Genomic DNA, 15,195 nt, shown 5'->3' with positions numbered 1-15,195 from the left:
ATAAATGTTACTGCAAGCGCTTTGTTTAGGAGAACAAAGAAGGGGATAAAGTCAATTTAGTTCAATCTGTAATCCGGCTACCACCCATCAGACAGCTTTAAACAAAACAAATGGAGGGCTTCAGAGTTGGGCTCCTGCTGACACTGATTTGGTCGTTTAATCACAGTGTCTGTGGCCCTCGCAGGGCGCTTTGTGCAGAGGACGCAGCGGTAAAGGACAGGCCCGGGCACTGTGCTGCTTCATTACGCCTATCACAGCATGGGCTAATTGAATAGTGGAGTTGGCCTTGCATACACAAGTGTGAAAAATGACTGCCTTGGCATTTCATGGCATTTTGTGCGTGAGGGGGTGTGTGAGCGTATGTTCTAAGGTTGATTTTTTTTTTCCTTCATTAGCGCTGCCTAGTGTCTCAACGTGCTCAGAAAAGGGCACTAACTGCTCAACTCATCATCTGAATATATGGAGATCATTCTGAATCATGCATCACCTCGTGAAGGTGTCTGACCTCTACCGCCCAAACTCTGCCCTCTGGAACTGATGTCATTTGTGTTCCCTATGGAGTGATGTTTGATGGCACACTGCATACTTGGTGCTGTACATGTGACTAATCTTCTTCTGATCTTCACATCTTCTTGACATGCACACCAAAGTGAAAATTCTTACAAAATTCAGGACATAATTGGCCAAAGACCAAAAGACTGAGTTCTTTTACAAATAACTTGCCTCTTTTTTTTATTTTTTCCCCCATTTTTAGTCGTATCCAATCGTACCCCCCTGTCAGGACTCCCCCAATCACACGATACCACCAGAGCTAGGAGGGCGAAGGCTAGCACAGGCTTCCTCCCATCACACAACGTCATTGGACAGCCGAACACGCTCAGAGGAATGCGCCACCCACCAAATCTGTTATGTCTGTTAACAGATGCCTGCACTGACTAGCATCGCGCTGAGTGATGGGGGGCAGACTTAGGGGCCATCCTACCCACCCAGAGACAGCAACGCCAATTGTGCTCTCTTGGGCTCCCAGCCAAGGACAGCTATAGTATCACCAGGGATAGAACTTGTGTTCTCTTGATGGTAGGGCCAATGCTTAGATGGTTGTGCCACTGCGCCAGCTATAGTTTTCATTTAATTAACACAGTAATGCTGGCAGTGCTTCAAATGTATTCAGAGAATGGAGAGAACTAAGTTAACAGAAGACTAATTTAATTTTGAACAGCTTGCTAAATAATATTCAGTAATAAAAGTCCTGAAATTATGAAAAAGTAATACTTCATGGTTTCCAAAAGCATCAGAACTCCACCACTCCTCTACTGTAATGATCCTGTGAGACTCGTGCTGCGCCACTGCATGTTTACAAACTGCCGCTAACGCAACGTCATTGGTTAGATCAACATGCTTGGAGGAGAACACTAACTACCCATTCTGGAACATTAGCTAACAGACACCAATGTTGGCTATATTGCGCTGAGTAATGGGAGGAAAGACGGGGTGAGAATGTTCATGCTGTCTTGGACTTGACATTGCCAGGGATCAAACTCGTGACCTTCTGACTATTTGGCCGGTGCTAAGATGCTTGGATTGCTTGAATGTGTAGATTTTGAACGTTTAATCAACACCAGTTTGAATGTAGAGTGGGAGATATTTTATTATGATTTGAATTTGATGTAAAGTTATCTTTGCAAAGAAACTATGCAAAGACTTGTTTTGCTTGAATATGACATCAAAACAAACAGAGAAAAAAAAGTCAGACCTGAACCAAGACTCTGATTTCCCTTTGGGAATTAGTAAAGTGTTATAAACAATATCTTATAAATGGTAAATGTGACAACAGGATTCAAAAATCTTGTTAGTAGCGGATAAGAGTAGCTGGAAAGGCTGACTGATTTGTGCCTCATTGTTAAAGCATCTATGACAAGGTTTCTTACAGGATGAGAACTCATGTTTAAGACAGTAAGCTCCATTTTTGTTCAGAAAGTAACAGTTTTGCGTCACTGCAAAGTCTTTGTGTCTCCTGTTGAACACTTTGTTTCACAAACTTTCTCTTTAACCCTCTGGCTTCACTCGCTTACTCGACTATTGATTAATATCCCTGTGAGCCTTTCACCTGAGACTGTGAAGTCTAACGAGATGCATCCAGATTCCTGTTCTGCTTGTGTTTCTCCCTGCTGCTGTCTAAAAGCCTTGGGATAAGAGCCTGCTCAGATCCCCTGCTTCTGAAGGGGCACTCTGCAGAGCAAAGTCTGAGAAAGATTGCACTGATATTGCATTAGACAGAGTTTTATTTGCTAAGTATTTTGTAATGAGGGTAAGTGCAGTAAAGGAATAGCTTGGGGAAAGGAATATATACAGTCTTCTGATAGTTAGTCCGCACCCCTGGATGCCTAACCTTGTGTTTTGAGGTTTTTGGGGTTTTCTGGGGTAGATAAGTCCACTTTGGGTCTACCATGCCATTGCACTGCATTTGGAGACATTTTTAATTTAAATTAGCATGTTTGTCTTTGTCGGATGCATTAAATCAGCATGTTAAAGAAGCGGTTGCTTAGCATATGAAATACATTTTGTCACCAATACTATATTCTGATTACTGTTGATGTTGATTGATATAATTTTGTGACCATAAAGAATCTGAATGGTCAAATATATTCTAAATTGTCAAAAAAATCCCTGTAAAGTGGTATAAGAACAAGAATCCATTTAAAAATCACAGATACGAGTGATTTTCCTCATATTATATACGTGTTCATTGCCATCAGAGCAGCACAGTTTGGGAGAGTAGGGGGAGAGTAGGGGGCTGCCATGCCTTACCTCTCCTACCACTAGGCTACTGGCCACCCCAGACTACTTATACCAGTAACTGATGCTGTCTAAAATGGCATCAGTACTGAGACATCTGTGAAGCTCAGTATCAGCTGATTTTATCAGCTAGATTATATTGGTTGGGCCCTATTAAAGACTCACTGGGTTTATTTTGCAGGAGAACCAAATCCCACATTTTTTCTTGGAGTTGTGATGTCAGCACCTATCAGCATTTAAACCTTTCAGGTGTTTAAACCACCTTTGGGTCTAAAAAGTTTCAATTTCTGCCTTTAACCTACTTTCACTAGCCCTAAAATGCAGTTTCTGTCTGTTTTAAAGGTCCTTCAGTTGAACTGGTTCATGTTTTTTCTTCACTGACGTTGAAGGAATATATTACGATGGAAGTGTGCAGGATTTACAAAACTGGAAGTCTTCATAAAGTGTTTTTATTGTGTGTAAATGCTGTTTTTTTTATTGTGGCAGTTTTACATGATTGTTTGGTTTGAAGAACGCTGCAGTTGTGCTGTCTGTTTTATCTCAGCACAGTTGTCTTGTTGGAGAGGTGTGAATTTTTTTCACAGTAGGAGTTTCTCACCCTCCACTTTCACCCCTCATTGCTCACTAACAACTCAACGCAGAGTCACAACATTTTGCACACAGAGAGCCAACAAGGTTCTAGTTAATCTGATAGCACAGGTACAATGAAAATTATTTTATTTGATTATATTAATTTCAAATATGCAAGTTTAATCCATGCCACTGGTCACTGGGGGTCAGCAGAAAGAGGCTACCAATAGTTTGGAAAAGAAAACTTTCAAATAATTAATTAGATAAAAGGCCTTTTGAGAAATATGCTTCATGCCTCATTAGTGATGAGGCAAAATTTTTAAGTAAATAGCTGTTTTATCTTAAAAGGCCTATCATATGTTTTTTTTGTCCCTGGAGGTCCACTTCTCATATTTTGATGGTTTTATATACCAAAAATCCTAATTTATTTTTGCATGACCATTTTTAAATCTCTCTTTATCCCTTACAATTAAGCAGACTGTTTTGTTACATTGCCATTAAGATTGAAATATATAAATTATCTCTCTTCTGTTTGGCTGTCCTGTATTGTGCCATGTCTGAAAAGTGGTCCAGGCTGAAACACTCCTTATAACTTCAGTGTGAATGGACTGAGCTAACCTGCTGTAGGCTAATAGGTGAGTGTGTGAATACATTTAAATGCGTTGTTTTTTGTGGCATCACAAAAACAGGCTGTTTGTGCAGCTTGGTTACCATAAAGAGACTTTTTAAATTGGTGAATGAGTAGTATGTTTTGCAAATTTAACAGTGTTTACATATTATATCAAACTGTTTTATTTAGTAAAAGGAGGAAAATCATTTTTCCTTGATATTGGTCCTTTAATAAAACTGCAGCATATGTGTTGTACAGTGACAAAATTCAAATTTTAACATCGTGTCCCCAAACTTTTGGCAGTGTACATATACATGCAAATGTGTATTTGCATATTGATGCATGCTTAAGAGCAGATCAACATAGTCTTAACTAACTAAACTGAGTTTACTACTCGCACGCATGCAGTTATTTATGCTATGTCGTTCCCATCTGATGAGGATGCGGTCTGACTCCCAGCAGAGCTGGATAATCTCTGAGGAATATGTGACACATCCAGAGTTAATCTGCAGCAGGTGCTGGACTAATGTTGTGAGTGGAGAGAGCGTCTGTGTTGAACTGAGAGCACAACCTTACAGAGGCCTGCCATGTGGCCCTGCTCTGCTCCCTCCCAACACTGCTTGGCTCGGGCCCACTTGCAGACCACTCTTAACACGCCTGCTCTCCACTCTGTGTCTGATAGGCTGTCACTTAAAGGGGCCATTTGATGGAAAATTTTCCACACTTTTTTGTAACAAAAGTGTTTGCCGTTAAATGTAAACACTGCAGAATTTACAATCCACTTCTCAGTCCATGCTGTTCATATATGGAAACTAAATTGTAAAAACACTCATTTTGAATTAATTGTTTTTGTGATGTTACAAAAATCAACACATTTACATATATCTGCCTGTGCAGCCTACAGTAGGTTAACTCTACTCATTCACATTGAAGTCATCAAGAGAGTTTCTGGCCTGGACTGCCTTTTGAATGAGGCTCAATACAAGGCAGCCAATCAGAGCAGATGGCATTTACATTATATCAGTCTTAAAGGCACAGTAACAAAAACTTGAGGTGTTATATTCTAAGGGATACAAATGAATTATGATTGTTTGTGTTGTTTTTTGAAACACAAGGAAAAAACAAGGAAAATTTAGAATATGGGACCTTTATCAGTGAATATAGAATTAGGCTATGAGTGAAACAGATCCATACTCCCTCATTAGTATTAGCAATAGTGTTTATATGGAGAAAACTATTTTGTTTACTATTTAATAGTAAAAAAGTATGAGTCAGTAAATCAATTCAGATGATTTATCATCATCAACCTGCATTAATATTTACCAGCTGGATAAACAAACCAGCATTCCCTCCCATCTTGTTGAGTTCTTATTCATAGTCACAGACATGACGTTTTAAAAAGTGCGAAACAGAAGAATTGCGAAAAAATTCCAAACTTGAGTAGGCTATACATTTAGTTCTTAGTTCATGATTGCAGTAACCGGCTGTTATGTTTCAGTATTTGTGCTGTATGGTGAGCAGCAGTCAGTAAACATGTCAGATTTGTTTTTTGCTTAGAGTCAACAGAGTCTGATAAGTTTTGTTTTCAGTGGCTCAGCGGCTGCTGTTCTAATGTTCTCCTGTCTGTAATTGCAGTGCATTTTGGTACCTGTTCAGCAGCAGATAGTAGTGATCTGCAATGTTAAGTAGAAATTATAAAGGCACTGTGGGAGATTATAGTGCCCTCAGAATCACTGCCCGGTGGCTGATGTGCGTAATAGTTCCTTAAAATGCAGACAGCGATCCATTTAGGGTCAAACCTTAAAGCTGCGTTCACACCGTTGCAGTAAATATGCTTTGTAAATGTTGCACTGTCCTGTGCAGCAGCAGCAGGATTTAACTACTCCAGTGCGCAGTGCTTGAACCTTGAACAGGTGAACAGAGTATTTGTTGATTCACAAGAACTTACTACTCAGAAATAGCCTACCGTCATCAGCTGTGCATTTGAAGGCCAAAAAAAATTGAGACTTTTGCTGCTGCTTGGCGCCCCTGCTCACTGCATAACTCCATGCAGTTCCATGCAAGTTGGCAAAACAACAGCTCCATTTTGCCACTATAGGTTAAACGCTGCTTTAGTCTTTATCACAGCTGTCAACAGTGAAAACAAAATCATGATGTCAATCTTGATGTCAATATTAATTATTCCTCAGTTGCAGTGTCCTAACATAGGTGGAGAAATTCTGTTGAAAGTATAAATTCTAAACTTTCAACCAACATCATATCTGTGTTGTTAAGTAGAGGGAATACATTTGATGATGATGTGAGTTTGATGAGCAGTTATGTTTATAACAGAATTTCCATTAAACCATAGTGTAGAGATGTCAGAATGTAACGTTACTGGGCTCTGTAGAGGTGTCAGAATGTAACGTTACTGGGCTCAGTGGAAGGGATGTAAAGGGGCATCAGCTTGACTGCAAATATTCAAAGACTCCAAAGACTTGAGGATCTTTAACCAAAGTCAGATTCAAAACAAACCCCAACTCCTTTATTTTAATGGGGTGAAAAGCCAGAAAAACTCAGCTTCTCTGCCTGATCAGGACTGTGTGGACATTTCAGAGATGATGGTGTAGCTACGGCAATGTTAACAAACCCATGACAAGCAGTAGATTCCCTTTGCTTTTTTACTATTTTCAAGCATAAATCAGACTTTGAATTTGTGTGAAATATGGAAATACGGAGGCCTGATTGCCTGCTGGTCAAAGTCTACAGTGTTTGCAACAAGCCGCTGTCACATTGTTAGAAAATCTCTGGCCTGGCATATTTGTATGGATTTTTGAAAGCACTCCTGGTATGGATGAAGATTTTTAAAAATATCTGAATACATATGGACGAGGCCTAAGACAATATCGCAAAAAATTAGGATGTCACATTTCATGGGCACTGACGTTGGTTTCATTCTTTCTTCGTTAGCTTTCAAACCGAGAGTCAGCTTTCATTTAGTTTCTGTCTGAAATTGATGTGGAACATGTTGAATTCTGCAGACTGTCATAACTGCTATAAGAGCTAAGCAGCTGTCTAGAAATGACATTGTAAGTGGCGATCATCAGGGTCCAAGCATGACGCACCATTATGAAGCAAGTAGAACACAAAGTATGGTAGTTTTTAGAATAGCCTTGATTTATAATAGTCTCAGAATATTTCTGTTAAATTACGTAAATTACACACTGAATGTTTGACCTTGGTATGGTAAGATTTTTAGCAATTAAATCAAACAGAAAACACCTTTTATTTGCATAGTTGTTGAACTTAATGAACTAAGTATAGCCCTGTATTTTAGTCTTTAGTCTCACCTGAATTTTGTATTAAAGCCAGTAACATTTCCTAATGGAACAACACTGCTGGACCCCACTATAGGGGATTGGTTTTCTTAGCTTTTTCCCCTGCTCATATCTGGCAAGAATATTTAAATGTTATAGCAAAATCACAGTAGTAGCTCTAGTCTTCGAAAGTGTGCATGTCTTTATTAAGAATTTTAGTTGAATAATACGTTTGCTCTGGTATGGTTATCAGTAATGAATGTACTGGTCTATGGTCTGAGAAATCTCAGCTGCAAGTTGGTGCATTTGTGCCCTTAATGCTCAGCTAGTCTTGTGGGCATTTGGGCATTTGGCTAATGTAAGCTGCTTTGGATGAAATCATCAGCAAAAATGCATGTGTATACATATGAGGACAGGCTGGTGTGTGTGTGTGTGTGTGTGTGTGTGTGTGTGTGCGTGTGTTTGCGTGTGTGTGTGTGTGTGTATGTGGGAGTAGGTGAATCAGAGATGTGCCCTTTGTTTCAGTGGAGTTGTGTCTTTAATTGCATGTGGTGCTGCAGCAGAGTTGAAATGTCAGTGAGATGGTGAGAGGCCCTCCTGTAGCGAGATTCACACTGCGCCGTGCAGTGTGATAACGACCCAAACGGAAGGAGGATTATAATCCTCTCTCTCCCTTTTCCGTCCCTCCCTCCATCTCTCTCTCTCTCTCTCACACGCTCTCAACCGTCTCTCGCCCTCTCTCCTCTCTAATCTTCTGTTCCTGTGAAAAATGCAATCCTGCCACTTTATTCTCTACAACAATTTAAGTAAACTCTACATATAAGCTGACATGTTAGAGAGGTCAAAAAATAAGAACTCACTGAATGAGTGCTTAGAGTGTAAATGCCACAGACGTTTTTGTGCTTTAAGATAAATCTGAACCTTTGTGTGCATTAACGGGCCCACTTACGATGCTTTTTGTGGTTTTATATCATAATTAATTTTTACATGACCACTTTCAGCTTCTCTTTATCCCTTAGAATTAAATGAGCTCTGCTCTGACCGACTGCCGTGTCTTGTAGCAGTCCAGGCTGAAATACTCCATGCAAATTCAGTACCAGTTAGTGGGACTGAACTACTGTAGGCTCAATAGGCAGATGTATGTGTGTGAGTTGTATGTGTGGGCGCACAAAAGCAGTACATTGGCTATGTTTGCAGCTTAGTTTAAATACATGGACCGCATCGATTATTAGATTGTTGATTATCATATAGACAAATTCATTTTTCATGACATGGCCCCTTTAAAGGTGCTCCTTCATGTAACCCTGGTAATGAATGTGGTAACCCTACTACAATGAATGCATGAAGTTCTCAATGAGCTGTGGGTATTTCTCAATGCCGCGATAATTGATTGAGAAACTTCTTTATAATGCTTTCTTCATGCTCTTTCATGTGTGTACTGTAATTAATTAGCACATGATTATTAACAGACAGATTTCACATGTGAGAAAAGTGTGGTCTCCTTGTGACGGTCATTCCGGTGTCAGTGCGAGTGGGCATACGCACGCCCGCTGTGAGGAGACTGGTAATTAGACTAGTACAATTAAAAGCCCTGAATGTTCATAATTGCTCTGAACATCAAACTTTTCATTAGCAGGCTTTAAACTCATTAACCAGTGAGAGGAGAGGCGAAGCTGTGCCTAATAACACGAACGAGGGAGCGAGACTGAGATAGAGCTAAAAATGGACAAATCAGTGTGCTGAATTATAGTGGAGTTTAAAATTTGATGATTACAAGAAAAAAGTCATTAAAGCATAATATAAAAAGTGGGAATACAAAAGTGACCACTGATCCTGTGTGGGAGGGGAGGGGTGTGAAAATGAGTGATGATGCTGATTAGTGTGTTTCCATGCACTTTAAGGGAATGGTTTATGAAGTTCAAAGTAACATGTAAACACCTTTTTTTCTATTCTTTCATTTCTTTACTACACTTCAGAGCTACTCCTTGAATAAGCACTGGGAAAAATGTTTGTGGGAATGTTAATGGAATATTATAGCACGCAAGCACATTAGCAGGACTGAGAAAGAACAGAGGAATTACACTTAGGTGAATGTTTGAGTACTTTGTGAAAATTGTATTCAATTATATTCGAGGTTTGGAGCCAAAAATATACTAGTGAAAGTAAAAAGTATTAACATGTAAGCGTTACAACGTAAGTATATAAAAGTGTGTCTCATTGGATGCGCTTTGGAAAGTTCGGTGGCAAACTGGTTTCTGTGTTGAATTTGATTGAACAAAACAGAGCAGCAAAGTGGTAAATCCAGGCAGCTGAGGGCACTAAAGGTAACATGACATCACTGTTCTATGCGTAAGCAAACAGTGGCCACATCAGCGCAAAGCAGTTTTGCTGCTTATCATCTGAAAGCTACAACGGCGGTTTAGGGCCACTGTTAATAAAAATAAAAATAGTAGACTTCGAGTCATAATATTTCGAGAAAAAAGTCATAGTATTTCAAGAAAAAGATGCACAGTATGATATTTCGAGAATAAAGTTGTAATATTTCGAGAAAAAAGTCGTACTATTTTGAGAAAAAAAGTCGGAATATTTCAAGAAGAAAGTCATAGAATTTCAACATTAAAGTGGCATTAACACCAGGGAAGGTCGCAGTATTGTGGCCAAAGGATTTGGAAAGTGAAGGCAGCACCTCCTCGTGTTGAAATGAGGGCCGTTGAGGGGTTGGTGGACTTGTACTTTCATATCGGCTTCACCCATAAAGAAATAATTAGTATAAGAAAAAGCTGAAACGGCTGAGCAGGAAACTGTGTTTATTTAGAACAAAGAAGGAGAATTGCGGTCAGTGACCATCTACACGGCTATTAGTGGCAACATCTCCATGCCATTCAAGTAGGGCATGAAGTTTCACAGACAATGAAAATGATAATCAAAATGATCAATTCACAAAGAGACAGGAGTGAGTGGAGCTCCGGCGCCAGTACAGCAACCGAGACCCCAACATGTTATGACAGCCCCCCTACAGTTAGCCCACTTTATCCTTGAAATATTACAACTTTTTTTCTCAAAATATTACGCCTTTTTTTCTCGAAATATTATGACTTTTTTTTTCAAAATAGTATGACCTTTTTTTCTAAATATTACGACTTTATTCTCGAAGTCTACTATTTTTATTTTTATTAACAGTGGCCCTAAAACACCGTCGTAGAAAGCGCCCTGAACAGTAGAAGTATGATTTTCTCTTGGAAATGTGTTAAAAGTACAAGCATTCAATGTCATTAATTCCCAAGTTAAAGTACAGACCTTCTAAAATAGTCCATATCTAAGTCCATTTTTGAGGTATTTTATTCTTTCCATATTCTTTTCAACAGTCATAATTAATTTGGTAACACTTTAGGGTGCTGTTCATAAGGCTACATGACACCTACGTAAGCTTGTCTTGACAAGTGACATAACCCCATATCAGCGTTTATAAATTCTTATTCCAATAGGCAGCACCTGTCATAAAGGCTACTTTAGCTAACTTCAGTCAAAACTGGCAAATATGACCCTTATAGCAAATGATGCCTATTGGAATAATAATGGAATAATTTATGTAGGGTTATGTCAGTTGTCATGACAAGCTTATGTAGGTGTAATATAGCCTTATGAACAGCACCCTACAGTAAAGTGTTACCATTCATTTTTACCAGCCATTTTCCAACCTATATGTATAAATAAGCTCTATTCAGACGGGACAGCCTGTATTGTGTCTTATTCAAAAAACTGTGTGGACTGTAACACAGCTTCAGCGTGAATGGGCGCGGCTAAACTGCTGTATGCTGAATAGGCAGACGTTTGCGAATGAGGTTGTTTTTTGTGACATAAATTCAGGATGAGCTGTTTTTGCAGCTTAGTTTTCATATGTGGACTGTACGGACTGGGGAGTGAAACTTTGAGTTTATATATTACATCAAACTCTCTTATTTCAAGAAAGTGAGGAATATTAGGATTGCATAGACGAAAGACCTTTAAATAGAGTGACGCGGGTACAATTAAGAGAGTCAGCAAAAGTCTCTCAGTTGGTGCTTTTCACTTCATTCTATTTCAAGTCATTATTTATGAAATGATTCGGTTCTTGCCTCAGACTAAAGTCATGTAATCTTTGAAACAGTTGAAATGTTTGGAAATATGAATAGTGCTATTGGAGTAGTGCTAACTTTTGCATGTAAATCAGTCTTTTACCTCAATTATGTTATCATCATCCTTAGAAGTCTTTTGTTTTATTATACTATTTAGCGATAATTGCATTATTACATAACTAATTACATAAGTGCCATTTATGTTCTTTGTATACAGGTTTGAGTCTGTATTTCTTCCTTTTTTCTATTTATTTCAGTGTCGAAATATGACACAAACACGGCAAAAAAGACTTCTCATCAAATTCAAATCAGCATAAAATATTTCCTCTTTTACTGAAGAAAACAAATGTCGTGTTGACTGAAAATTTTGAATCTGCACTTTTGACAGAACATCTCTGCTTGTTTCAATGAGCCACAACTAAGAAGTAATTAAATTATGTGTCATCAATGGGACAAATTCCATAATCATGATGTTTAATCACTACTGCCTGGCAGTGTGGAGGAAAATGGTGCCAGTGAAAGAGGAGAGAGTGAATAGCGTGTGTGGCTGTGGAGAGAGTTAGGGGTCAGAGTGAGTGCTCTAAGTGATCTGTTCAACAATAAGATTTCATCAGTTAAAACTGCAAAATGCAGCTCACGCCTCCCTGTAGAGACGATGCTTTCTCATGTTATTGCTTGCTGAACCCTCCAATTAGCTCAGTATTTAAATCGCTTCTCTCTCTTCCCCTCTCTCTCTCTCTCTCTCTCTCTCTCTCTCTCTCTCTCTCTCTCTCTCTCTCTCTCTCTCTCTCTCTCTCTCTCTCTCTTTCCCTCTCTCCCATGTATGTTTTCCACCTATCCTATCAACAGAGAGGCTGGCGAGGAAAACTGGGACACGGAGGGCTGCCAAACACTCCCGTCCCCGGCAGTCCACACCAAATGTCTCTGCAGCAAGATCTCCACCTTTGCAGTGTTAGCACAGAAAGCTAAAGACCCGGTGAGTGCCACCTTTACCTTCACACCCAGCACACCTCTCAGATTCTGCTCTGCAGCATCATGGTGCATGGCCTAGCTACCACGAGGAACCTTTTAATCGAGTGGTTTTGTTGAAAGGTTCTTTGGGGAACCAAAGGTGGTTCTATGGAATCGTTCCAAAGAACACCTTTTATTTTTAAGACTGTAGACACTGATCTCCAACAGCAGCGCCGTATGGGGTGATGGGAATGAAATTTTTCTAGCGCTTTCTGCTTCTACGTTAAATACTTTGATTTAGAATCATATCACAGAGAATTGTCTCGTATTACACCTTTGTTTAGCGGGCGGCTGGGTGGGTAATGAGATGAGAGTTATGCAGCGACGTGTCTTGTGGTAAACACAGGGTAAACACGGTGTTCTTTAGTAATGATTCCACTGTCAGAGCTGTTGAAGTATCAGGCTGAAAGATCAGGACTGTCATGCTCATCAGCATCCAGAAGCAGGCTGTTAGATTGCTCTCCACGACCTTGGCAGGAGGTGGAAGGTGGGTGGGTGTCATATGATCAACGATCCATGATTTTTTTTTTATTCTTTATTTATTTATTTGTTTTTTTGGGATGTGAGTCTCTGCTGCTGAGACTTTTGAATAAATAATGATGTGTATGGCAGCTGTAGGCAGCTGAACATTCATTTATGAGACGGTAAAGGCAAGTGTCTTTATTTTCTAGTGTGAGATTATTAAGTTGCTTGGCTTGCTTTGTCCTGGCTTTAGTTTCAGGACATTGTTTATTTGCAGTGGTATGCAAAAGTTTGGGCACCCTTTTTCAAAATTTCTATTTTTTTTTTCTCCAGTATGTTAAATTTAGCAAATAAACAGTAATTGTGCACAAAAATTTTGTTGCCAGATTTAATTTTGTTGTTTGTAGAGGATGTTATACCTTATTTTTGCTTAGAATATCAACAAAACATGTCATTGTGTTCAAACTTTTACATATGATTGTACTTTTTTTTGTCCTGCAATGCAGTGATAGGCCTTGGTATTATATATTGTAATGGTATTCTGGTGAATTCTAACTCTATTTGTTTCTGTCACAGAATATATATATATATATATATATATATATATATATATATATATATATATATATATATATATATATATATAATATAATATAATAATATATAATTGTTTTTAACATCATTTAAAAAACATCAGCTACTGTTTACATTGTGTGAGAATTTCAAAACAAAAGTTTATTTGTCTTTTTTTCAAGCCAGATAAATTATTGCCTAAAGTACTATAAATTTCACCAGCAAAGGCCTTAAGATAGAACAATTACTGTTATGTTAAAAAATAGTAATTCATAGCTGCTTTAGTTAAGTCAAGCACCTGCTTTACCTTTCAGAGCACCACAGACTGCACCATATTTTCATATGGCCTTTCAAGCTGACATAGCAGAGATGCCTCTGAAGTCACATGCGCAGGAGCAGTGAAAATGCACAAAATCTGCAATACGTGTTTGGTATGGAGGCATGAATAGGAATACTTATCCAAGTATCACATGCTGGGTTACATGCCTTTCAGCATGGCGATTTCAGTTCCTGTGTACTGAATGTATTTTGATACTGCAGTAGTGAACATACTTAAAATGATAGCTGGTTATGTATTGTGTAATATGTTGTTTTTAAGGGTGAGTATTCAGGTACTTGTTAAGAAATACCAAAGCCTGTAAAGTGCTGTTCGGACCAGCCTTGGGAGATATGAGGTTTCATCCTGACAGTGGTGTATTAGTCCGTGATCATATAGATTTTTATTTGCTGTAAGTAAATAGCTGCTGAGCTACTGTAGCATTTTAAATATTAGCCTCATTAAAATAATGGAACTCTGAGGCTACCTTTTTAACCTGGACCGAAAGTCTGCTTAAATGATAAATGTGTTTTTCAGAGACTAAAGACATTTGACGTCATTTGTAACAGCAGCGTATCCTCAGTCTGCTAAAACTAATAGCAGGCTCTGAGAGTGATGTGACCTTTTTGCCCTTTATCCATTCTGATTAATTTCTATACCGCTTTTTATCGCATTGACCGGCTCCCCTGTGCTGAACCAACAGAGGACCCACCATATGGCCAGCGCCTACCCAGGCCCAGGCCCATGCTTGCCCTCTCTCTCTCTCTCTCTCTCTCTCTCTCTCTCTCTCTCTGTCTCTCTCTCTTTCTCCTCCACAAGTCAGGAGTGGGAGAGAGGCTGACCCACTTTTGTTTAGCGTGGTAGCATGTTTTTTTTTTTTCTCTTCTGAAAGCACCCCCATTAAAGTGATTGATATGCACGGCGGGTGAAGGGGACACTGGGAGATGGAAAATAGCCCTGAGGAATGAGCAATATGGGGCGGGGAAAGTGGAGCCAGCGGCCAGTCACTGTCACCCAGGAGCTGGACCATGCACAGCTGGCTAGTGCCAACAATACTGCTTTCACTGAGCTCAGCCAGAGGGAGCGTGGCAGTCACTCAAACATACACACCCACAGAGAGAGAGAGAGAGAGAGAGAGAGAGAGAAAGAGAATGTCTGCAATTTCTTAAAAAAAACAATATTCAAGAATGTAGCAGCATTTTCAAAGCACACATGCAAATTCCATAAGAGTCATTCAGAAACACTAAAAACAATTGTCAGGAATGTAGCTGAATTTACATAAACACAGAATCCACTTGTTAATGGAATGGCATCTGAATATTGTAGTTTGCTCATTTGCAGTCACAGCGCTTTTCAAGTGAGCAATAGAGATGAGAATTTTAACCACTTTTTCTATCTGAATATCTGTATTTTTAACCCCTTAAGTGTAAATTTCTGCCTTTTATC

At 39.1% G+C, this 15,195-nt stretch overlaps 1 protein-coding gene across 1 annotated transcript in view; it reads left to right on the top strand.

The window, feature by feature from the left end:
• Window positions 1–15,195, top strand: part of adgrb2 (adhesion G protein-coupled receptor B2) — a 433,057-nt gene that overhangs the window by 310,558 nt on the left and 107,304 nt on the right. Inside the window, exon 17 of the mRNA XM_036566254.1 lies at window positions 12,237–12,363. Coding sequence (XP_036422147.1) covers window positions 12,237–12,363 — 127 coding nt within the window. The remainder of the gene's footprint in view (window positions 1–12,236; window positions 12,364–15,195) is intronic.

The sequence above is a fragment of the Colossoma macropomum genome, unplaced genomic scaffold (assembly GCF_904425465.1).
Source record: "Colossoma macropomum unplaced genomic scaffold, Colossoma_macropomum, whole genome shotgun sequence".
Lineage (NCBI taxonomy): Eukaryota > Metazoa > Chordata > Actinopteri > Characiformes > Serrasalmidae > Colossoma > Colossoma macropomum.
Note: the sequence above shows the minus strand (reverse complement) of the source record. Positions and strands in the feature narration are given on the sequence as shown.